At 43.6% G+C, this 25,894-nt stretch overlaps 1 protein-coding gene across 1 annotated transcript in view; it reads left to right on the forward strand.

Moving 5' to 3' along the window:
- The window catches only part of SHANK3 (SH3 and multiple ankyrin repeat domains 3), a 1,519,554-nt gene that overhangs the window by 377,857 nt on the left and 1,115,803 nt on the right, over positions 1-25,894 (forward strand). The window contains exon 4 of the mRNA XM_069229472.1: positions 23,082-23,285. Within this exon, the coding sequence (XP_069085573.1) occupies positions 23,082-23,285 (204 nt within the window). The remainder of the gene's footprint in view (positions 1-23,081; positions 23,286-25,894) is intronic.

A 25,894-nucleotide genomic window follows, 5' to 3' on the forward strand; every position in this document is an offset into this window, starting at 1 on the left:
GTATAGTGTTCACATATGATAAGTCCTCTTTGTTGTTAGGAACACTTTGGTCGTCTAGTAAATTTGAAATCGATGTTGAACTGAAATCAAGTGAGGTTCTTTATCTGGTGTTTTTAATGCAGTTGAGGAAAAGGCAAAATGTATCACTGTACAAAGTTTGGGAAGATGTCCTAAAAAGAGAGAGAGAAAGGGTCCCAGTCCAGCTGATAAAGGAGTGAGTGGACTGACTCCATGTGAACAGCAATTCCCGATCACCAGAAGTTCCACCCTCAATGGGGCACAATTCTGGTGGGAAGAAATTGCCAATGTGTGAAGGCGGGGAGCAGCAAGTTATAGGACTAACAACAGCCATTAACCATAGCAAGTAAAAAGCCCCTGCAAAGAGGCCAATGATGGATTGCCTGCTGTCAAAAGTTTGATTTGCAGTAAAAATATTGTTGCGGAAAAAGAACTGGAAAAAAATCAAAAAGTCAAAAATGTGGTCTACTGAAAAAATAGGATGAAAAAAGTTGTATCAAAAATGTTGTGCCTTATGGGGCAAAGCGGGGGCAATGGGGCATTCTTCTGCAGACGTGCAGAGGAGAATTTACAGTGAATTGTGTGGAAGAAGGTAGTGGACTAGTAAATATATTTTAGGATTCAGTGAAGAGTAGTATCAAGTTGTAGGGCTCACAGATTGGTAGATTTAAGGGAGTAGTTTTTAGGGTTCAGGGAATGATAACATTAAGGGGTGGTTCAGGTTTTTAGGGTTCAAGGAGGGTAGCATTAAAGGGAATTCTGCACATTTCAGGGCTGTATGCACCTACCACAAATTTGTTTGAATACTTTTAAAAACAGGCCTAGGCAATTAATGAAGAACAAGCCTTGGCAAAACATGTGTAATTTCCTTTGCAGAAATAAAGAAAAAGGGCCAAACATTAGGCAGCATTAAGATTACTATACTAAAGGCTGATCTGGCATTGTGTTATACTGTTGTAGCACAAAACAATTGCTCCAAAGTTGCGTGACCTCAATAACGCACTCACTTTCAATTTGGTCACATTGTTCCCATAATTAGAATTTTGCCTGAATGAAATTTCAAAGTAGCAACATGGTATAATGGCATAATCTCAGGCTCTGTGCGTAACAATACTAATGCAAAATGGTGGAAATTATGCAAGATTACACTGGTTAAACAACATTTCCCCTGTTTAATAGAGGGTCAGCTAATGACGGCCACACCAGGCACTGGACCTGTTTTTTAAATGAAAACTGTTCTTTTGAAGAACAGTTTGTTCTACTTAGCACAAGAAGTGAGCGCCCTGTGTGTTTTTTTAGCTGGGCCCTGCAAAGGCTTCTGGCCTGCCTGAAGTTCTGACCTGCTGCCACTGTCTGTGCCCTGTGGAGTAGCTGTTGAGTGGGCTCATTAGGAGGACGAGGAGCAGGCACTTGAGTCTACTAAGGATGCCACAACCCTCCCCCCACCATTGAGACACAGAAAGAATGAGAGACAAACACTAATTCGCCAAGACAGTCTGGCATACATGAATAGCTCAAACAAAAACACACACACACAAATGCAGCACATTTTAAGAGAGACACCCAGCAAGATTTATGAACATGTTAAAAGTTACACACGGGGGTGACAAAATCACACACACAGGCAAGGCAAACCAGTGAACTCACAAGCATACGCACAGTCACACGCAGAGAAATGCACACTAATACCAACAAAAAGAGTGCTCTGTTCTACTTCGGTCCTCGCTTTACATGCCACTCGGTTCTTTACGCCTTACTACGCATCATCTTTTCCTGCCCCGTTCGTGAAATGTATTTCAAGTACGTGTTGGGCTGAGCCAATATTTCAAGACGTGATTTAAACTCTAATCAGCGCCCTTCGGCAAATAACGTGTGCAAGTACCCATGTGACACCACCTGTTGTGTGTCTTTTATCCATGCTGCAGCTGTGTTACCCCCTTAGGCTGTGGGCGGGGCTTACTGGCCTTGGCGCCCAGGCTCTGTAACCTGCTTACCCATTGGTTAAGTGGGATTTAGAGGTGGCGGTGATCAATCAGGATGACCTGCTCTGTACGCGCAAAACCTTGTAGACATGCTTTTGAGATGCGAAAATTTCTGTCACTCCAAGATTGATGCACACATTTTGGAACGTGTTATCAAGTGTTTTTTGCTTACGTGAAATGTTCTGGTGCTTATTTATTGCGGCCTTGGCATTTAACAAGTGGCTGGTGCTGCTGTTGACTAATAACACAGGCTGACAAACAGGCGCACAAAACACTTGCAAAGAACTAACACATAGGGCCTGATTTAGATCTTGGCGGATAGAATACTCCATCACAAACATGACGGATATCCCATTCGCCGTTTTACGATCTCCATCAGATATAACGGGATCGTAAAACGGTGGATAGGAATTACGTCACGTTTGTGATGGAGCAACGCAGCCTGCCAAGATCTACTCGGGCCCTTAGACTGGCTGCGTGACAGTGGCATAAGACAAAATGATGCGTTTTCTCAGCAGAATGTGGGGTCCCTGAGTCTACAACATAGTACCAACATGCATAGACCTTGCGCTGAATACAGCCGTCCCCCAAAGCGTGCCCCATGCATCGCCCTGAGTGCAGGGACCTATGGTATGCCCACCAGAGGGACACATGGGGCATTATATGGAGTTCTGACAGAAATATGCATGAGCAGGTGTGACACCCCACATAAAAGAGACTTTAAAAACCACTAGCTGTGATATCATGAACACTGCACTTATCCTTTTTGTGCATGAATAATTTACTAGCTTGGAGGTGGCAGATTGAGGGCAGCTAGAAGCAGCGAACAAACAATTCCAAGCACAGTCCTTGCACTTGCCATTCCCATAGCCTGCAGAGCATAAATCCCAGTGGTGTAACACAAAATGATCATGCTCTCCTGCAGAATGTAAGGAGAGGCCCCTGAGTCTCCCATATTGCAAAGATATTCATTGACCTTGGCCTGAATGGGGGGCCCGTGAAGGGTTGATGAGGCCCCTGAAAGAATGAGGTCCCTTGCCCCACATGAGCTTGTGTTACACTCCTTACATGGCCCCATGCTGCCCCCTGCCTGTGCTTGCTGTCTGCCACAGCAGTCCACACTTCCTCATTTTTGGACCTTGCTCCGGAAGTTTACACTTCCCACATACTACTCCTCTGTGCACGCGCCTGCTGCAGCAGTGCATCCCTCTTCACAGAGACTGGTACTCTAAGTAACAGGACTCTGCCCCTGCAGTGCACACTTCTTCACACAGCTTTGTGCATACATGTGCTTGCATCTTGTTACAGCAATGCTCAATCCCCTAAACTGATCTGTGCATGATGTGTACATACTCTCCCATGAAATACACACTTAGCCACAGTGCTCTATGCCTGGACCTTGATCTAAAAGTGTACATCTCAAAACACTTCATCTAACCTGTACCCTGCTGCAGCAATAAACACTGCCTTGTACTCTGCTACTATGTCATACACATATTTGCACGGTATTGCACCCTGTTCCAGCAGCATATGCCTCTATTCACTGCTTCACACTCTGCTCCAGCAAGACACATTCCCATACACTGTGCTGTGCCTTCACCCTGCTGTAGTAGTATTCACCTCTATACTTGGCTCTGTGCCTACAACCTATGCAACACAGTATACCTCTACTGTACCTTACATCCTGTTTCATCAGTACTTACCTCTATACAATGCCCTGCTCCTGGAGCCTGTATCAGCAGTGCACACATCTCTTCACTGCACTCATTTGTTCACCGCCCTGTGTCTGAAACCTGGTTATGTAGTGTTAGACCTGACAGCGTTGGTGTGGTCTTATACCAAACATTCTGCCTTTCCCCCTTCTGTTGGTGAAGTTTGTTTTTGTTGGCATGAGGACTCTTTGCACTTTACCACTGCTAACCAGTGCTAACGTGAATGTGTTATTTCTTTGAAACATAGTAAAATTGGCTTAAACCCAATAGGCACAATTCATTTAATTAGAAGTCCCTAGTAGAGTGGTGCTACAAGTACTCAGGGCCTGCAAACTAAATACTACTGGTGGGCCTGCATCAATTATTGGGCCATCCACTTCTTAAGTAGTCCATTAAAAACGTCTTAGGCCTGCCATTGCAGCCTGTGTGCGATTTTAACCTGCCAATTCGACCTGGCAAAATAAACTTTTTGACAAGCCAAAACCTTCCTCTTTTAGGTTGAGCGTAAGAGTTTGACCTTGTGTATACTTTTAGTATACTTCTTATGGCATAAAGTGATTTCATTTGTTGGTTGCAGTGTCCTTTAACAATTCTTGCTCACTAGTGGTCAGCTCTGCCTTTTTCTCCCTTCTTTTTCTGTTTCAGAGCAGTGACCAACTACTGTATTATTCCACTTTGGTTTCTTTATCTGTTGGTGTGACGGACTACTGTTTTAGGCTGGTAGCTGCCTGCGATTTATTGCAGTATTCTGTTCCTCCCACCTCCTCCCATGTTGCTGACATTTGTTCTGGCTTTATTCCAGTGCTGTCCTCATTTACTTCTAGCTCCTAAAATAAGTTTATTTTACAAAAGAAACATTTGGTGCCTAAACATTTAGCTCGCTGCTGACGAAAGCCACACTATGCCTTTTCTGTCAGAATATAGCTAAATCTAGAAGCAATGATGTGAAACTTGCAGAGCCTCATCTGGAGTCTCTCTCAAGGCCCCCTCCCTGCAAGCCCACAGAGACATCCACACATAGGGCATTGCTTATCTGCTTTATTGAGGCCATACATCTTCTCAGGCTGCTCTGCTATTGTTAACTTCATTAGAGCTTTGTTGAAATGTGAGGCAGAAATGCTTGCAAGACTTTTATTCTGTTAACATAGAAAGAAAAATAATTTTCATGCCTTATTTTCCAATTTCTGATCAAATGTTTACACAACTCGAGGTAGTGCAGTCATCTTCTCAAGGGCTTATGATTTCTGATGTCAGTAGCCGCCAGTGACTACCAAAACATGGCAGGAAAAGACGAAGTTATGAAGCAGGGTTTACCAATTTGTATGGCAAGAAAAGTCTAGTTCTGAATTTACAATGCCAATAGCTCTAACTCAAGAACATGTGAGACCTATTGCATTGCAAATACTTGTAGTACATTTGTCACCCCTATCATAGGACCTAAACAGCTCATAGGGCAGGGTGCACTGTATTTAAAGGATAGGACACGTGGTTTTAAGTTTTATATATCCTGGTAGTGAAAAACTCCCAAATTTGTTTTTCATTACTAAGAGGCCTACCTCTCCCATAGGATAACATTGGGTTACCATATTATATTTAATAATTGCTAACTTTTGATTGGGAATAGGTAGAACTGTCATGTTTGGACTCAAATGGACTGTAATTCGAAAAATTATCTTTAACAATAAAGTTGAATATTAGATTACAAATTTGAAAATGCCACTTTTAGAAAATTGGCATTTTCCTGCCCAAAACTTTCTGAGGCCTTCTAGGAGTTTTCAGCTGCTCGGGCCTGTTAATTGCTCCCAGGGCTTAATTGTGCCAGACAGTGAACTAGGACCTGGAGGTAGCTGTGAGAGGACCAAGCTGCCAGGGTGGGATGGATGGCGCTGTTCCTTACCCCACTTACAGTTCAAAGAGCTGCCTCCAGCAGATTTACACCAGGCTTTGAATACCCTAGACCTTTTGGGCCCCGGACCCTCATCAGTGCACTCCGGGACCTGTGGACATTACAGAAGGACTACTTTGTTCCCGGGAGAACTGCCCTGCTGCTTGAGGCCTGCCTTGTGCTCCAGAAGACTGTCCTGCTGCATGAGATCTGCCTTGTTTTTCAGAATACTGCCCTGTTGCTTCCTTTCTTGTTCCCTAGAGGACCACCCTGCTGCTTGAGACCTGCCTTGCACTTCAGTGGACTTCCCCGCTGCTTGAGGACTGACCTACTGTCTAAGAAGGAAGACTAGACCTGCTCTCTTCATCTCAGGCTAATCTGAGTGACTCCAAGGATCCGTTGGCTGACCTCCTGTTCTGAGCTACAAGCACACAACAAGTAACTACTCAGCTAACCTACAGCAACTAGCCCTGTCTGGACATACAGTTGGCCCTGCCTGGACCTGGAACAGGACCTGCCTGAGCCCTGCTGGCACCTACTGGAGTGACTTTCTGATCCCCAAGTGGTGACTCCCCACATGCTGATCCCTTGGCATCAGTTGAGCCCCTCCTGTAAAATGCTGACACAGAGAAGGTAATTTTTCAGCTGGACTAACCTTGTCCCTGTATCTAGGCCACATTCCATCATGGTTGGCCTGAACATGTGACTTTGTGCTGGTGAAGCGTGACCAGACACCTACAGTTAGTGCTTTCTGCTTCTTGAGGCTATTTTTACTTAAACCTTTAAAATTACATATTTTCAGTTCTACTGATTGCTTTGTTTCCCATTTTGGTCTCCTTTTATTTATTGAATTTTACTATAGTCTTCTAAATTGGTGTGGGATACCTCTTGCGTTGTGTTTCTATTTTATTACTGTTTGTGTGCTGCATAAATGCTTATCACAACACCTCAAAGTTAACCCTGACTGCTTTTATGCCAAGCTACCAGAGGGTTAAGCACAGGTTAATTTAGTGACTTTTGTGGTCCACCCAGCCAAGGACCCTAGCTATTGCTTGGAAGGGTTTTTACCCCCTCAATTAAAAACCCCGTTTTTTACAGGCAGTGTACACCCCCCTCTGCAGAGCTGCAACTGTACCTGCATAATACACGTCGCCATGAAGACCTGCACTTGAACATTACCCCAGCATTGTACCTCCACTGCCGTGCACCCAGATCCAGCACCACCTCCTCTACACACTGCCACGAGCCCTGCTTCAGCAGTACATACCTATATACACTACCCCACACCCTGCTCAGCACTTCTCACCTCTCTACACTGCCCTGCATCCTGCTCCAGCAGTCGACGCACGTATGCAGTGCCCCGTGCCCGAACCCTTCTTGATCTATGCATCACACTCCCCACGCTCACCCAGCCTCTCCCCCAACATGGCATCAACAAAAAGCTGAAAATGATGCAGCAGGCCTCGTCAGTAACCATGAGCCCCCCTCCACCTGCGTCGTGCCTGGAGGACTGAGCTTGCGTAATTGACCCATAACTCACCAGTTCTGGGCCTGGAAGAGCCTCGTGTCTGACATTCACCTCCAGGGGAGACCACTCTTATTAAAAAAGCTCTTAATGCGAAATGTTGCGATTAAGTTAATTTTTAATGTTGAATTCCCCGTGGTTGTTTGTCGACAGCGAGCTTTACCCCGCCTTCTAACACCACAGACACAAAGGCGCGCGTGGAATGATGCACACGACAAGCAGGCGCACACCCCTCAAGCCTCCTCACCCACCGAAGAAGAGGTTCGGTGGTGCTCAGGGCGGGCGCAGGGCAGACACCGTGGTGTTTTGGAGCGTGACACCATCCTAATGAGAGTGAGTGAGTGAGTGAGTGAGTTGAGGGTTATGAAGATGGCTTGGAAGATAATCAAAGAGATACTGAATTCACCCGATAGAGGAATACCTGCCGGATCAAAGAAAACTCCCTCACGCCGCAATAGCTCAGCGCGAATAATCAATCACTCCAAGACCAATTCAAACCTGCACGTGAGCACAGTCCCCCATAGGCCATATAAAGCTCCTGCATATAGAAGGGCGCGTACGGGGCATGGTTCCCAGACCAAACGGAACTTTCAGACTTTGCCACGTGACCCCTTGAGGATTCACGACTCTTAACCACCTCATACCGCCATTACACTGTATAAGTCTCGGGCCTCTGCTTACAAGGCCGCAGCTGAATACTAAGAGTGCCTGGTCTCCATTACGCATCGTGTCTTTTCTTCCACCACCAGGCCCCCCTTGCACCTTTATCTCAACCTTGCGGGTTCTTCCTTGGTCACTTTTTTTCCGTTCTTACCCTCTTTTGTGTTTTTCGATGTCTTGCTCTCTATTAAGTCTGTTCAGGAAAAATAAGTGTCAGTTCCCCAAAAATAGTGCAGATGGGCCCCACCTGCAGCTACTGGCTCAAATTAAGCTCTGCATGTAAGCAAAGTGATTCACAAACATACCACTGTGTGAAAGCACCTAGAATCATTCCCAGACTTTACCGGACATTTAAAAACGTACTTAAAAACTGCAAAACAGTAAGGAACATTCACAAACATACTGTTTTGTGAAATAATATGCAGACCATCTCAGACTCTGTAGACAGCTTGTGAGCAGGAGAGAGCATTAGGGCAGGTCTGGTTCTAGCAGGGGGGTCAGGTGGGGCAGGCTCACCCAAGGTAGCCCCCTGGTCCTCCCAAGTTCCATATGGAAGTACAAAAATATATTTTGTTTCTTTTCTTAATGATTCAAGTACTCCAGCAGCCTCGCTTTCTGAACCTAATTTGTAAACTTCCTGACAAACACCAATGCAGTGGCCTACCTGAAGTGCTTGGCATAGGTGTTAAGTTCGTGTGGTGGTGGATGTTTAAATGCACACATGAAAAGCACGGATACCTGTGATATCTATTGTATTAAAAAAAGGCCTGCAAGCTCCAATTACACATTACATAAGAGATGGCCTATGGCCAGAGTCACTGTGATTTTCTGATTCTGCAGATGTGGGGATTTCCACATAATTATGGATTGGCCGCATTTGCCACATAGTGCCAATAATTGACAGATTATAACAAAAAAATGTTTCTAGTTCAAACGGATCAAAAGTACCTAAAACACTACCACATGTGTTGCCATTCCATAGTAGGCTTTTTGTCACGGACAGGCAAGTCACTTCTCTGTTTCAGATTGCTGTATTTAGATGTTAAATTGATATTAGTGAGCAGAAATCTTTGTCTGCACAGTTAACATGTAAAAATGAGAATCTGGGGAATACTGCTTCAAAATATGCCTCTTTAGGCCACATAATTTGTATTTCCTTGTTACATCATTTAGTACACCTTGCTGCATTATTTGCTCCTCCCTTGCCAGGCAATTACAGTCGGCCCTGAATATGGCAGAAACAATCTGAAAGGACTTTGCCATCCTAAGAAAAGTAATTGGAAATAAGCATACAACCAGTTCATATCTTAGTAGTGGTTTTAGTTTCTTCCTGCTGTGTCCCTATTCTTAACTTGTTGCGCTATATGAAAAAATCACTGCCAATGCCACAGGGTTTTACTTCTCAGAATTGAAGAAACTTTCCCAAGTTTCACTAATATGACCCAGATACAGAATGGGCAGGCACAGTGCGAGTTCCTGTTATACAAAGAACAGTATTGGCAACTATTCTGTGTCAGCACTGACATGTCCTGCCACTGTCCTGCCTACCCCAAATCTCCAGGGGTGATAGCTAAGTCTGACATAAGTTGAAGGACCCTAAGGCAGAGACAGAACCCTTTACGCCGCAGGTAACTGTGCATTTATTCTCTTCCCAACAAATTCTTTCTTTATATCACATGGATAAAAATGGATTATAGGTCTACTGTAACCCTTGGTCATAAACCAATAAGATAATATAGTGGCATAATGCACTTGCTGCTAACATGTTGCTACAGTCTGTGGGGTTCAGATATTGCTTTTCAGCATTTTTATTTTTGACTAAGATTGGGACAGTAAAAGCTGTAAAAAATTGTATGCGCTGCCATCAATATAAACATTCTGAGCTTCTAGCGGTCTATGATTTATCATAAAAACACACACTTATTTAAGCAGCAAATAATTGTGTTTTGGCACATTTTGAAAAGCTGAGCACATATCCCACTTAGCCCACTAATGCATTAACTATCAATTAACCCACTGCTATGGATGTGGTGGTGCCCTTCTGTCAGAAATCCAGAAAAACCAACGTCCGCAGCTTCAACCACTGCGGCTCTGTAGGGTAGTGAACTTTATAGGAAATTCTAGGTTCCTGTCAAGAGAAAATAGTGATGGGAATGTTGCAGAGATTAATTAGAGGAGACTGTGAGGATAGAAAAGATGAGGATAAGAAAAAAGGAAGGATAACAAAAAAGAATGGGAAGAAAAGAGGTGGATGAAAGAAGAGTAAAGTAGTGAGTAGAAGGGGAGAGAAAAATGTGACAAAAGGACTGATTAGAGAGGAGTAGGAGAGTGATGTGTGTTATAAGGTAGAGAATTGATCAGGAGGTGTTAGAGGTGACTGAATAAGCACATAGCAGGAGAACAATGAGCTGAGAGGGTGATGGGATTAGGGTAACTGATAGATCTGAACCGAGAAAGGGGTGAGAGGTGAGTGGAGGAAGAGGAATGGGAAAGGGCGAAGGTGGTGGAGGAGGCTGATAAAGGATTAGGATGATGAAAAAGAAAGGTAATCCGAGAGGAGAAATATGAGAAAAAGTTAAATTGCACTGGAGCAGAGAAGGAGTGATGAGAAGACAGTGTTAGAACAGAAGGGGGATGAGAGTAAAGGGTGGGGAGGACGATGGAGACATAGAAGAGGCTAGAGAGAGTAAAGAAGAGGAGGGGATATGCCAGTCACAATTTAGAAAATACTGTTCCGGCTGGAGACACTCACATGAGCTATACATTTCCACATTGTTCCCCTTAAAATACTTTATACTCAAAGGACTGACAGGTCAATATTGGTTGAAAAACTAACCCTCACATTACAATTCCAGTCTTAATCATCAGAATCAGTGCTCTTGGCACAGTGGACGGCTAAAGGAGGAAACTGGCTTGCATATGATGTTTGACCAGTTGCCATCTTCTATTGCTCTTTCAATTATTATATTTATTTGAAGTAAATGGACAGAAGTAGGATCTTCCAAAAGCCGCACAGCCCTTTGCAATATCTTTAAAATATGCGAGTCCCCCAGGTCTTTGTAGATCTTCTGTGTAAACACACTGTATAATCCAGGCCTTGGTGCTGCTGGTATTTGAAATACTGAGAGTTATCAGTGGAGGACAGGTACAGGGCAGCAGGATTACAAGGTCTATTTATGCAAACCGACAAAAGCACAGCCGCTTGTTCGGAAACAGTTCAAGCTTCCTTTAAATGCACAAAAGTGTTACCCCACAGGTAGCAGCAGTGAAGGTAAGGATGACCGACAAGGGTGAGTTGGAGAAAATCAAGGTTGAGGTGCAGAGAGAGGAGGTGGTGTTTCACAGAGAGGGTTTTGAAGCAGATAGAGGGAAAGGAGACAGGAATGTGTGAGGGGGACAGGAGAGTCAGGGAAAGAGACTGAGAATACTGAGGAAGAGAAAGTGAGGCTTGAGAAGAGAAGAAGCAGGTGAGTGTGGGAAAAAATGAAAGAAAGGCATAGCAGAGAAAGGTGAATGACAGAGAAGAAAGAAGTGGAGACAGAAGAATGAATTGGAAATATAATAAGAGGATAGTAAGGGAAAGAGAGACAAGACTGAGGCAGAAAAAGAGAATGGTGATGGGAGAAAGAGATTGGTGTGAGGATGAGAGAGAGGAGGCCACTGCAGGAAGACAGGAGGATGAGATGGCAAAAGATGGGTGAGATGAAGAAAGAGGAAGGTGAGGTGAAGAAACAAGAGGGAAGCATGAGGATGCTAAGGGTGAGAAGAGAAAGGTGAGGTGGAGACAGATGAGGGTGAGGCATAAAGAAATGAGGATGGGGTATCGAGAAAGGAGGGTACGACAGAGAGAAAGGAGAGTGGTACAGAGAGGTCAAAAGCGCTAAATAATTTAGCTACAAAACTTACCCTTAGAAATAGAGATATAACTGGTAAGCTCTACCACCACAGTATGCAGAGAATGCAGCTCATCCCTGTACAAGACTACCTAGCATGCCTAGACCTAGGTTTGAGACACCCAGGAGATGCTACGGAAATCCATTCATCATCATGGCCCACCCATGCTTCTTCATGGCCCTACCAGATTCCGAATCCTAGAGACGGGCCTGCAGTAGGGTGGTCTATTTCTGAGACTGCATCATGTTATAGCATGTACATATTTGCCTGTTGTTAGAAATGATGTCTTTGGTTGACAGTCAGGTTACCCCCTGTTCAAGCAAGGACTCTCACTCTAGTCAGGGTAAAAGAGAATCACCCTCAGCTAACCCCTGCTTACCCTCTTGGTAGCTTGGCAGAGCAGTAGGCTTAACTTCAGAGTGCTAGGTGTAAAGTATTTGTACCAACACACATAGTAACTTAATGAAAATACTACAAAATGACACAACACAGGTTTAGAAAAATAGGAAATCCACAATACACAAGTCAAGGTATCAATTAAAAAGCAAAAAGAGTCTTTATGTAGTTTAAAACACACACTAACACTGTTAGTACCTTGGGTGTGTCAAAAATAACCACACACGGGCGAGTTTGCGTCAAAAAGGGTTTGCAATGTGTCGATTTCACTCACGAGTGAGACCTTGCATTGTTTCTCCTTTCGTCGGTTCGGGCGCGTTGTTTCTTCTCTCCGCAGGAGAGCGATACATTGATCCCGTCAGCACTCCAGGGTCCGGGCAGGCGTTGCGTTGTTTTAACACGCCCATCGGTACTTGTGTCAGAAATCCAGCTGCACGATGATCCGAAAACCACATAGCGGGGGTTGCGATCTCCCCAGCCTCCGTTAGCGATGCTGCACGTCATTTCTCCAGCTCCGTGCATCGATTCTGCAGTCACGTTTACAGGCGAGTGTCGATTTTCAGCCGTGGAGCTGGCAGCGCGTTGATTTTTCAACTGCAGATCGGAGTCGAGTCGATCTTTTCCCCGCATGGCGTTCTCTGCGTGGATTTCTTCCTCTTAGGCTGCCAGCTTCTCCTTTCAGGGTCCGAGGAACTGGATGGGCACCACAGAGCAGAGTAGGAGTCCCTCCAGAGACTCCAGGTGCTGGCAGAGAGAAGTCTTTGCTGTCCCTGAGACTTCAACAACAGGAGGCAAGCCCTAAATCAAGCCATTGGAGATCTTCACAAGGTGGAAGGCACACAAAGTCCAGTCTTTGCCCTCTTACTCTGGCAGAAGCAGCAACTGCAGGATAGCTCCACAAAGCACAGTCACAGGCAGGGCAGCTCTTCTTCCTCAGCTCTTCTCCAGGCAGAGGTTCCTGTTGGCTTCCAGAAGTGTTATCTAGTCTGTGGTTTTCGGTGCTCTTCTTATACCCAATTTCTCCTTTGAAATAGGCTTACTTCCAAGCAAAATCTCTCTTGAATGTGAAAGCCTGCCTTGCCTAGGCCAGGTCCCAGACACTCACTAGGGGGTTGGAGACTGCATTGTGTGAGGGCAGGCACAGCCCTTTCAGGTGTAAGTGACCACTCCTCCCCTCCCTCCTAGCACAGATGGCTCATCAGGATATGCAGGCTACAACCCAGCTCCCTTTGTGTCACTGTCTAGTTTGAGGTGCAACCATCCCAACTGTCAAACTGACCCAGACAGGGAATCCACAAATAGGGAGAGTCACAGAAATGGTATAAGCAAGAAAATGCTCACTTTCTAAAAGTGGCATTTTCAAACACACAATCTTAAAATCAACTTTACTAAAAGATGTATTTTTAAATTGTGAGCTCAGAGACCTCAAACTCCACATGTCCATCCACTCGCAAAGGGAATCTACACTTTAATCAGATTTAAAGGTAGCCCCCATGTTAACCTATGAGAGGGACAGGCCTTGCAACAGTGAAAAACGAATTTAGCAATATTTCACTGTTAGGACATATAAAACGCATTACTATATGTCCTACTTAACCATACACTGCACACTGCCCCTGGGGCTACCTAGGGCCTACCTTAGGGGTGTCTGACATGCAAGAAAAGGGAAGGTTTAGGCCTGGCAAGTGGGTACACTTGTCAAGTTGAATTTAAAGTTAAAACTGCACACACAGACACGGCAGTGGCAGGTCTGAGACATGATTACAGAGCTAGTAGCATTTGATTTACAATCCCTGGGCACCTATGGTGCACTGTACTGGGGACTTACTAATAAATCAAATATGCCAATCATGGATAAGCCAATCACATACTCATTTTGTAAAGGAGCACTTGCACTTTAGAACTGGTTAGCAGTGGTAAAGTGCCAGAGTAACAAAAACAGAAAAATCTGAGTCCAGCACACATCAACAACCTGGGGAACAGAGGCAAAAAGTTAAGGGAGACCACGCCAAGGATGTCTAACACTTATTTTCAAATTCAGGAGCAGAGATTTTCTGTGAGAAATGTGTCCGATTCTGCTCACCTTTTATTTCAGTGTCAGAGCCTCACATCTTACTTCCATAAAGCAACACCGGGGAGTCTATGAAAAGTTTTAGCTTTCATTTGATTGATTGGTTGATGCATGCTACTTGTTCCTTCCTGGTGTGGAAAAATAAAGTTTTTAAAAGTGATTTAATTGGTAATGTAAAACTTGAAAGTGCATTTTTTCTTATAATATAATGCGACCTGTGTTACGTTAGACTTTTGTGCCTTTCAAAAATATTTTGAACGTTTTTGTGCTGCTGTTTGATTTTATTCTACTGACATCCATAACAGGGTGGTTATTTCAGGGGTATCTCTATGGCCACATCTTTTATAGATTTTGAACGTCCTGTGGACATCGTCAATGTGTGCGAGTCAGAGAGGTCTGCTATAGTCTGACGTTCAGGGACGGTGAGTGTGCCTGGGTTGTAAGACTTGTGTGATCTTGGCCAAGTAAGGACAGGTTTACGCCCAGGTTATTTCACCTTCGTCCAACGAAAGCTCATTCAATTTGGGTTGACTGTGTTTTAGGATTTTCTATCTTGTGGGCTGAACATTTGAAGTCTTTGTGCTACTTTGAGGGCCAAGTTAAGTAGAGAAACAAATTTTATGATTTCAGGCCTATAACTGGGAGCATAATGGTGCCATTTAAAAATAATAGACAGCCGTCCTTACACCCTCTGGTTCTGATCAGTGATGTTGAATTTTCCCATAAAGAATGACAAGGAAGTGCATAGCACATCTTCCAAAATAATTTTTAGTAAAATAATTCCTTTGTTTCATCCAAGACGTCCACATGACTGTCCTGATGCTTTTATGATGTAAGGATTATCCCTGATAACAGAAACACCAGTAGCATCTTCTGAATGATTGGACGATTTAGTGCCCTTTTTTTGGCGGCTTGAACTGACTTTTACCATAGGTGGGGCCCTCTATTTTCCTACTTGGAAAGGAGCAATTTCAAGTGGAAGAGATAGTACAGAGGGTTGCCCACAGTCATGCATGGAGGAGAGACCATGTCAAGGGATCTAAGCCAGTGAGTGATCTGACTCAGAAGGAATTCTTCACGATGACACTGGAAGTTTGGGACTGCATGTCCTCTTTATTCACTGGTGCACATAGTTTTTGCTTTGCTTCATAATAGATCATCTGGACATACACATCTGTTCAAAATGTCCATATTGGATACAAATTATCTTATTTAAAATATGTCTCAATTGAGAAGGTAAACAGCGGGCATCAGTTCAGCTCTACTCCAAATTCATGTACTGAGAGGTCCAGATTTCTGCTGACTAAATTCTGGCTTGCACTTGCCTTCAGGATTCCTAGACATCAATACTGAATAAGGAGACCATAGGATGTTCCCCACTAAAACTACTTCAGAAACAACCCATAGAGAGTGGATAGATCTCAGGTGTTTTCCCCAAGCTTGTAAAAGGGATTTCGACAAAAGATTCAGGGATGTGGAATTCCTATCACCTGACACCCAGGACATATTGTTTGGGGTCAAGGGCAACACGTTTTCATGTTTATTTTGTCTTTGGAACAAGTAGGACCAACGCCCTGCAACACAAGCCCTTTGGCTGTCAGTTTATAGAGAAGGGAACTCTCTGCAGTTGAGGTAATATGTGTGCCCATTTGTTAATGTTGTTCCAACTTGTATTTCTGGTTCATTAATGAAAAGCCTTCATTATTAGGGTGATCACTGTAAATAAACGTTTTAAAGTCACAGTGCACTACTGGTAGTGAGTCCAGTAAAAAAAAAAAAAAAAGTGCACACACATGTTTGAAAAGTTTGACAATAGGAGGCTAAGTATAATACTCCCAGAATGCTCTCTGATTAGATGCACATGTTTACAGAAGCTTGTAAGCAAGAGTTCTGATTCTTTGCTTTCAAAATAAAATGTTCCGAAAAAAATGCAAGTAGGAAATTGTAGGTGCTATTTCTTTGAAGCGTCACTTAGTTAAATGTGTTGATGCATGCTAGTATTTTAAGAAAATGTTCCTAATGGAAAAATTAGTGTAAACATTTTCAACAAGATTATGGGAAGCAAACAAATAAACAAGCACTGGCAAAGACATCCGATCCAACATTTTTTTATGAGTCTTTTGGTCTCGTCAATGTGTTTCTTGTTTTGACATGGCTTTTGTAACACTTTATTGTTGTGGGAGCTCCCAGGCCCTCACCATTGTAACAAACACTGGCAAAAAGAAAAAAAAGATTTTGGTCTCAAAAAGCACACATTGCCAACAATGGCATAACAAAGGCCACACAGCCTTCATCAAAGGGGCCCCCTAAGCACAGCACCTGCCCTGAGTGTCTGGAGGGGGCCCCCCATGTTCTTTGCAGGGGGGCCCCCCTCTAGTTTCATTACGCTGCTGATTGCCACAGTAGTTCCTGGCACTGAATAACACTACTTTGTGCGCCAATATGCTCCTTGTGGAAGAGCGAATGCGATCACTTACAGTAAAGCCAGACAATAATAAAGAAATAGAAGTTTAATAAAAACAAAATGTCTTTGTTAACGCCAGACCTAATTAGGGATTCTATTCCTAAAGAAAGTCACAAACGTGCACCCATGGCATATGTCTTTGAATTAGTGGCTTTCATGAATTCACAAGAACTAACAGAAGTAGACCAGGAAATCGGACTCCTAGAAAATATTTTGAACTTTATTTTAGCTCCAGCAAATATCCATGTGTAGATTTGCTCATGTGAAAATCTATTGAGCGTTTACAAGTTCACTTTCCCTCCACCCACTTTTTTCTCAACCCCTAAAGAACTTCTACTTCTGCCATTGTCAGGAGTAAATTTCCAACCTTTCTCATTATTGGAAAAGATTAGAGAAGAGCTGGTGAAAATCCTTAAAACATGCAAGTTAGTAGGTTTGCAGACTTAAAGGAATTCCAGCCCAGGAACTATTGCTTACTGCTTCCTCCAGCCCCAGGTTGTAGATCTGCGGAAAGGTGGCAAAATAAGAAAATTGCTATGGTAGGGATTGAAATTGCAAGTATTCAAGCCCTACTTTAGTAGTAGCCCTGGCATAAACATAGAGGCTAGCTCTTACATAAAGAGATTGCCATCATAATTTGTCGCCGCACTACATGGCACCAAAGGAACAAGTAGATTTTTTTACAGGACAAGTAAATTTAAGGAGCAGCCTGTCCCATGGACAAGTAGATATTTTATTAAATTCCACGGACCTGAACGATGCCTAGGAGATAATATTGGTGGTGTTGACTGCAATGGCCCAGAAAAGATCAGTTTATTATCATCATGAAGTAATATTTTATGTTTCATTCCAGCTCTATTTTGTTTTTTTGCTTCAGTCCCTAAGACCATTTAGACCTTGTAATGCTCTTAGGGTCAGGTCTATACAAGTGAGGATTGCACAGAGGGTGAGGACACACTGCCACCAGAGATGCTAAAGAGAGATGCTGTTGAGTTAAAGTCAGGACAGATAAGAGTGAGCAGGGGCTAAGAACAATTTATTTAAGTGGGACATTTGATTTTACCAGATTTTGTATCTCTCTAGCATTTTTCATGCAAAACACAAGTCTTATATATTGCGATTGAGAGCTCAGCAGTTTAGGCAAAAGGCAGTGCAAGCTTCTCACAGCAGTTCATAAATCAGTAGTTCATAAACGTGTTTGGTCTACATGCTCATTCAGCCCTTGGCCTCTCTGCAGAGTGAACCAAGGATGGTTACTTATATGCGAATTCCAATTACCATTTTATCTGAAGGTGTGTAAAGGTGGCATAAGCAGCTGTTAAAATAGTAACATCAATGGTGAAGAAAATGTTGTGTTTACTGTATAGGTCATAAGAGAGAGTGAGTTAGAGAGAGAGTACAGGTGTAGGAGAGGAGATGCAAGAAGTAGATACAGAAGGACAGAGTGAAAAGTCAGCGACGAAGACTTGACATGTGAGGTATGTAGAGGAAACATTTCAGAAGGATTTCAGGAGAGAAAGGGCATAAGTGTCTGTCAGAGGGAGAGATTGCAGGCAAAAGTGGAAAACAGGAGAACAGGAGTGATTGGGCAACTTTGAAGATCACTAGTAGACATTAGTAATGTTTAATGTTTAATCTCATGTTTTCAGAATTGGAATAAATGCAGTTCTAATTATTTACAATAAAATCATTGTTGTTACTCATTTATCTGTTACATCTAACAGGCGTTGGCGGAGCTAATAGGTCTTACCTGTTTTAGTTATATGTGTGTTGTCGTGTGATATGCCTTGAAGTCTTATCTGAAAACTCATAGGGAGGGACCCAAATACTGGCCAGGTGGCACACTGTGTGAAGGGCAGGATCCTGGTTCACATGTACTAAGAAATGCTCTTACTTTGGCCATACATCTTCGAAAGGATTCCTAGTTAAGCTTCTTTTAGAGTTCCCCAACCCTGCACCTTTATTTCCCCACTTAAAGTACTGGCTACCACAATACAACATTTTTCAATCATAGCTCTTTGATAAATGGCTTTATATGAGGGTGGTATCTGAAGACAGTGCAATCAATGTGTGTCTTACGTGCTGGAGTCAGTGATTGTTATGTGAGTCAGTAGTATGCTGTGGCATGCTCACATTTTCATGAAGAATTTCAGATGTTACCTATGAAATTTCTGCATTAATTTTAAGTAAGGGCTGATTTAAAGTTTGGCAGATGAGTTACTCCGTCACAAACGTGGCTGATATCCCATCCGCGTAATACAAGTGCCGTTGAATGTAATGTACATAATTTTATTGTTCAATTAATTAAAAGCGATGCAAAACATTGCCTTTTAGAGTATTTACGATAGATTAAAACACTTACAATTAATAATTTAAAGTAATTAAAAAATATTCAACAATTAAAGGTGTTCAATTTGGTAAAAATCTGATGAAAAGTTTTCACAAAACAAGATAGCTCTGCAGTGTCTTCTGTATTTAAACAATGACTCGGCGCACCATTGTGCTGTGCATATTCGAGAAACTGGTGTCTCTCTTCACCGGCACCAGTACAGCAGCATTAAAGGTGGGTTACTGCTTCCGGGCCATAGTACAAAGTCTGCTTTGATATAATTCTTGTAGATACATATTCCCTATATTCTGTAATTGGGAAGAGCTGGACTTTCATCTGGATAAAGTTGTTCTGAGTTACTCTCTTCATAGCACTCTGTTAATAAGTTGGTCTTGTGAGTTTTTCATATGATGCTCACAGTATTGCTGCCTTACTAGAAAGTGTTAGATTGCAGTACTCCTTAGTCCGTGCACTAGTTGTTCCGTCAGAGAAGTGACACTCGTGAGCACTTTGTACCCATGTCTGTTCCCTGAGACAGCATATCCCTCTCAAGAGGACACGTCTGTTGACAACCAGCTCAGGTACCAACCAATAAATGAAAGGAGTTGCATCACGGTCATTGCTTAAAAGGAAACTAGAAAAGTGTCGGTACCCAACATCCCAGAAAACCTGTGTGACACTGAAAAGTGCAGGTGCTCTCCTATTAAAAGTATTGGTCTGGCTAAAAAGTGCAGGAACTCTCACTTTCAATGTATAGAAGTGCAGAGACTGAGTACCTGCATAAATGCATACTTTCTCTTACACCAGAACAGTGTGCAAGCTCATGTAGGCACAATGTATCCATACTGACTGTGGAGTGCAGGAATGTCTCCCTTAATGATGTATACTGCGTGGTGCATGTTTTCATTGTACTCCATGGTGGGGCCAAGGCCTGCCCTGTCCAGGGAGTTCTGGCGTAAGTGATGCTCTCCTGGCACGAGATGTCTGTAGATGCTGGTGCTCGGTTCATGTTTACGCTTGTTCTAGACCCCCTTGCTACCACGGCACTGATGTACTTCTGCCAGAGAGATTAAAGCCTCAGACTGAAGTGTGATATGATATGGCAGTGGGCTGGTAAGCATGGTCTCTCTGTGCCACAGTGTCCTGAGTGCTTGTGAACCAGCGGGAAAACGGGGACATTCCCACAACTGTCTTCATAGATGGGAGGAAGATGTAAGTCAGTGAGTGACGTCACTGCTGATTCCACAGAGCCAGGGCACAAGGCGGGGGTGGATGACGGTCACCTTTTAAGTGAGGATGATTATTAGGGGATGGCATCACCTTTTGTGACGTTGATTCCTGTGATGTCATCACGAATTGCACACGATAATTATTCCCCCCCACTATTTTCCTAAGGACATGTGCCCCGCCCAGGAAGCTCATTCCCTTTTAGGTTTGAACTTATGAATGCCACAAATGGCACTGATAAGCAAACAAAAATATGCTGCAACTTCAGACGATGTTGGGAGTGACTCAACCAGTGAAGAATGCGCAGGTCATGCTTGGGAAATGCAGTTTAGCCTGCACCCATGTTACTTTTTAGCTGCAGTTTTAATGTGTGAAGGTGGTGCAAATGGCGGCATCGAAGCAGACATGATGCACAACCCTTTACATTTCAGTATTATTGCACTGATTATCTTACAAGGTCTTCTTTGGATATCAGCAGCATCTAATTGCCCAATGAGTGTGACTTATTCAACGGTCCACAAGTCTGTGCTGAAATGTAAAAAGAGAGGGTTAAAGTCAAGAAAACTATCACAAATCTCTTTCTACGTAACGAGTTACAGAATGGCAAACGAATAGAGCTCACTTTTTACAAAAGAGAGGAAAAAAAGCTTCAAATACCCGATGCTAGCTTAGTTGACAAAAATAAATTCCGTACAGTGTACTTGTGTAAACTGCAATGGGCACCTTGTGTGTGTGAGGCTATCCCGTACATTTTTAGGTCGAGCGCCTTAGCGCTCCAACTATTGTAATCTATCTGTGGACTTTTAACCACGCCCACCGCACACCCATCACTTTCACTCGTTCAGGAGTTTGCCTTTCAAAAATCCTTTGTTATCATTGGTAAATGCTTTACGTTTGTCCCTCCTTGGGGTCGTTTTGTTACGGCCTTGGCCATCGACCATGTTACATGGATAATTGCACGTTTGCTGATATGTTTGACTGTGAGCTAACTTCTTTTTCCTTTTGTGCCTCTGCTCTGTGCCATGGTGCTTTGAAGTGGCTTGTTTATGTCAACTGTTTTACTTTTCATTGTCAATTTATGTGGCAAGAAACGTCCAGTTAGGAATTTACAATGCTAATAGCTCTAACTCGAGCAAACGCGAGACCCATTTCATTGCAAATGCTTATTATAATATACCCTCCAGGTCCTGCATACAGGAATTGGGAATTTGAAAATGTCCTGGTCTGGGTAGTTACCACCATATCGGACATGGGGATCTCAAATGTGAGAACCTCTAAGGGGCACGTTTGCTTTCTGTGAATTGTGTATACAATGAGCAGGACACATGGAAACAAACTAGTAACGGTAAATGTGACATTAGTTAGTCATACAGAGAGGGAGGTGCTGAGTGGGACTGATGCATATATGTCATGTACCAACGATGCTTAGAGTGAAATTGAGAAGCACTGTCACCTGTACTGTAAAAACATGAATACACTAGATAGACAGATTTGGGAGGTGAAGTGTGCCATCACCCTGTAGAAGTGATTTTTCCAAACAGAGACCAAGGATTGAATGGTCATCAACACTGAAGTTCTTTCTCCACATCAAATATGATTTCCACAAAGTATTACGCGTTCAAGCGGCCTTATTCCCCCGGCATTAGTTAAACGTCTATCCATCTGTCTTAATTTTTTTCATCCCCCTGTTTGTTGGTCGACCTGACCCCCGTCTTTGTGTGCCTGAATGTGTGTTGTCAGACTTAATCTCTGTTGTGTAAGACTTTGTGTTGTTTCTGTATATGTTTGTGATCTGTGTGTATGTGTATATATGATTGTAAGATACATAGATTGATCGATAGATAGATAGATAGTTAGACCAACAAACAGTGACTTGGTTTCTTAGTCTGCATGCTTACGTTTGTGTATATCTCATGATCTCTGTACTTTGTGGTTTGTATGCCTGTTAGTTAGTGTTCAAGAATGCATTCAGGTTTGGGTTGTGTCCCTGTATTTGTGTTTGCGCCTGGGACTATGTAAATGTGTTGCTCTATATGAATATGCACATGTATGTGTATTCTTTCAATGTGCACATGGATGTTAAGTATCTCTCTGTTCAGGCATCAATCAAAAGATAAATGCATTGGCTTTGCCAATGCTTATTTCTGACTGGTGTGAATCCGAATGATGGGATCCGTCTAAGTGCACAATAGCTTGTAAAGTACTTTGGTGATAGGCTTGTTCAAGCACTCCTGGAGCATCCAAAAGCTGTAGTTGTAGCTCCACTTTTTAGGCAGTAAAGTCAAGATCCCATGACAGTCAAGCTGCAGATCTTGTTAATGTACAAATTAAAGGCTGTCCTAGAGCTAGGTAACCTGTTCCTTGACAAGAAGTCCTGTGATACAAAATGTAAACTTCTGCTTGCGAGTGGAGGAGCCAGTGTCCTGACAGGCCACACAGAGCCTTCCCAAGTGTTAATTCCTAGAAGCCATTGTTTCTAGCCTGTTAGCCCACAGCTCTGGAGCTCTGACTGGCTGTATCTGGCGAGTAGACACCTGGCTAGTCAGGCACAGTGTCTTCTGTCTAGGCTGCCTCTTGGGCTGATGGCCTATTGAGCAGTAAAAAATTGTACTCACCTGTTGCCTTTTAATTGTTGCTCTCTTCACATTTCCTATGTGTGCTCACCGTTTGCCTTATAATTGTTGCACTCTTTGCTTTTCCGATGGTTCCCAATCTCTTCCGCTTTGCAGTTGATATTTCTGAAGTCCATCTCATTTATTATTGGCTATCCCCATTACTTGTAATATTTACAGTGTTTGTGCTGGTGCTGATACTGCAGGTGGTGCTCACCCTCTTTCAATAGTGACGCGACCAGTCCTGCAACTCATGCCTGAAGAGGTTGGTGATGACATTCCTAATGCTCCTTGTCTCTCTTGCAGAAGTGTTTGCGGCTGAATCCCGATGCCCCAGTTTGGGTCTCTAAGCAGCGCATCCTCTGCACCCTGAACCACAGCCTGAAGGATGTTCTGAACTATGGGCTCTTCCAGCCGGCCTTCAACGGGAGGGCCGGGAAGTTCCTCGATGAGGAGCGGCTGCTGCGGGAATACCCATCTGCCCCGGGCACCCCAGTGCCCTATCTAGAGGTAAGTGCGGAACTTGTCCAGATGGTCACCAAGAGAGGATTCATGTGGCTACTGTGGTGCAGGTGTGGTTTTACCAGGGATTGTTACAGTCTGATCGTCTCATTTTCAATTGCAAAAAGTTTGCAATCTGAGCATGAACCCTCTGCAAAAGCATGCCTGTGCCAGTCTGATTGTGCCATCCACAGTAATATTTGTTTGACAACCTGAGTTTGTCAACTTGAGATTGTCCTCTTCAGAAATACTGGTTTAACAGTCTGTGTGTGCCCTTTGTAGACCTGCTAATGAATCAGTTGTTTGCTCATATGGGAGATATTGATGTGGCAGTCCATGTTTGGCTTTTCAAAGATATTAATGTTTTATCATGAGTGTACCCTCTGCTGGTGTAGGAGTATTGCAGATTGAGTGTGCCTTTGCTGAGTTTGCTGAGATTTTAGTGTGACAACCCGAGTGTGTCATCTATAGAGGGATTAGTGTAGCAGCCTGATTGACCATCACTGTCACAATAGTTTCTCAGACTGAGAAGGCATCTCCGCTCTCTCACCACAAATGGAAGGTCCATCAAGAGGCTTCTAAATCCAACTTTGAGACCTGCTGGTGCCCAGCAATTGAGTGTTTATTCACCCATCAGAACACCAGTTGTCAGTGTTGTACACCCGGAATGGTCAAAAGGCCTGGATTCCGGGGTCAACGACTGATGTTCGTTGGACAGGTAAGTTCTTGAAAGGCTTTCCTGGACGCCCTTCTCATATTTTACCAAAATCATAGATAGTCCTGAAAGCTATGATGTCATTCTCGCGTCCTCAACAAAAGCCTCATTTAGAGCCTAGCAGAGAAAAGCAGCACTGTAAATTGAGTGCTGCCACCCGCCAAACTCAGAGTAAATCTGCTGTATTTATAAGCAGGGCGAAGTGCCAGGTTTACACTGACAAAGCCTTTACTAGTTTTACCAACAGGAACCTCCAAGCTGTGGCCCATCCACCGACAGACAACCGGTGATGTCGTCCTGCCTGACTGACGCAGGGTCACCATCACTCATTTTCTCTGCCCATTTCAACCATGCTTGGATACTGAGCCATCTGATGGTGTCAGTAGGGACTGACCCACTGTTGCTGGAAGCTGAATTGGGAGCATCATGATTTGGGCAGGAGCCCTTCTTCAGGAGCAAGAACAATCTCCTTTACTTTTGGGTGTAGTGTTCAGGACAACGGGATGGATTCTAAACAAAGCAAAGCTATGAGCCTGTTGTCAAATTCTAAGCTTAGATCTGAGCAAAGGAGAGCTGGATGAATCAATTCAAGATCCAAATGTTCCTGACCTGACGGCGCAGAAGTATTTGACCTTCCATCATGGATATCATGTTTCCAGAGTAGGGGCTAGAGAGGAGGAAACTGAACTGATGGAATGCCAATAAAATTGATGCCTGTGGCCAATGGAAAATTTGACAGTCTTATAGCCAATAGGGTAAGTGGGGTGACATATTATCTTCCCTGGGGTAAACATGCATTTTCTGCTTCCTCCCGGGACAAGGCTTCTTACCTATGGATGCACAGCCTTCTAATTCTCTGAAGGTTACTGCCTCAAGCAGAAGCTAGGTTTGTTGGCAGTGGTGGAGGCAAAGGAGGCTGGTGCTGACTGGTTGTCCCTGCCAGGTTGGGAACACAACAGACTTTTGCCCCGGTGTATCTAAACTTTACCCTGTGGTATAGACCCCAGAGTCACAGTGGAGTACTGAGACTCGATCCCGATTTGTAACCGAAGATGCAGAAATGCTTGATCTCTTGGTGCAACAAAGCATCATCAATGCATTCAGGAGAGGCTGGTTCAATCCCTAGTGCAATACCAGCCATGAAACCCTGTACCCAGATAAGGAGTGGCTCTTGAGTTGGTGGTCCAAAGGTGTCTATGAAGTAGAAGAGGCTTTGATCCTCAAAGGGACTTTGGCTACTCATTATTTACCACATTTTTTCCACCTAGCAAATTAATCTAGTTGAAACAGATTTTTAGATGCTGGGAACAAAACGGGTTTCCAACCAGATATTTTCACTCACATGTATGTCTGGTGAGATTACCAACACATGGGAGGGGAAGGGCCCCTGTGGGTTTGTCTGGCTGCCTGACAGGAATCATGAGACCCAGTACTTACTTCTTGACTCCTCCCCTTCATGATAAAATCAAGCTGCTATGGACCATACAGGGTACCTGAAGCCCTGGGTCCTGTAACATATCATAATGAACAGCTTGATCTGAAACTGACAGCTCAAACATGTTGTATCAACCCACTAAAAAGTGGGAAGAAGCCAGCATTGGATGTCTAATTGGAGTATCTGCACAACCTGACAACACACAGACTGACAGTGTCCCCATCTTCTTGTGGCCATGAACCTTTCCTCACTACCCTTTAAAAAAATTGTAAACACACTCTTCATCGTCACCAGGAATGTAATTGTCGATTACGAGGTGCGGTGTGTTGGGATGAAGATGGGCTGCTGCAATTCTATTGGTAAGCTCAAGACATCTTGATGTTGTGCAGTAGCCACAAGATGTTTAGTACCTTGGATTTGTAAAGCATGTTTCTTGAACCTGGCCCTTTCTGCATGGTCATCCCCAAA

Source organism: Pleurodeles waltl, chromosome 4_1 (assembly GCF_031143425.1).
Source record: "Pleurodeles waltl isolate 20211129_DDA chromosome 4_1, aPleWal1.hap1.20221129, whole genome shotgun sequence".
NCBI classification, from domain to species: Eukaryota; Metazoa; Chordata; class Amphibia; order Caudata; family Salamandridae; genus Pleurodeles; species Pleurodeles waltl.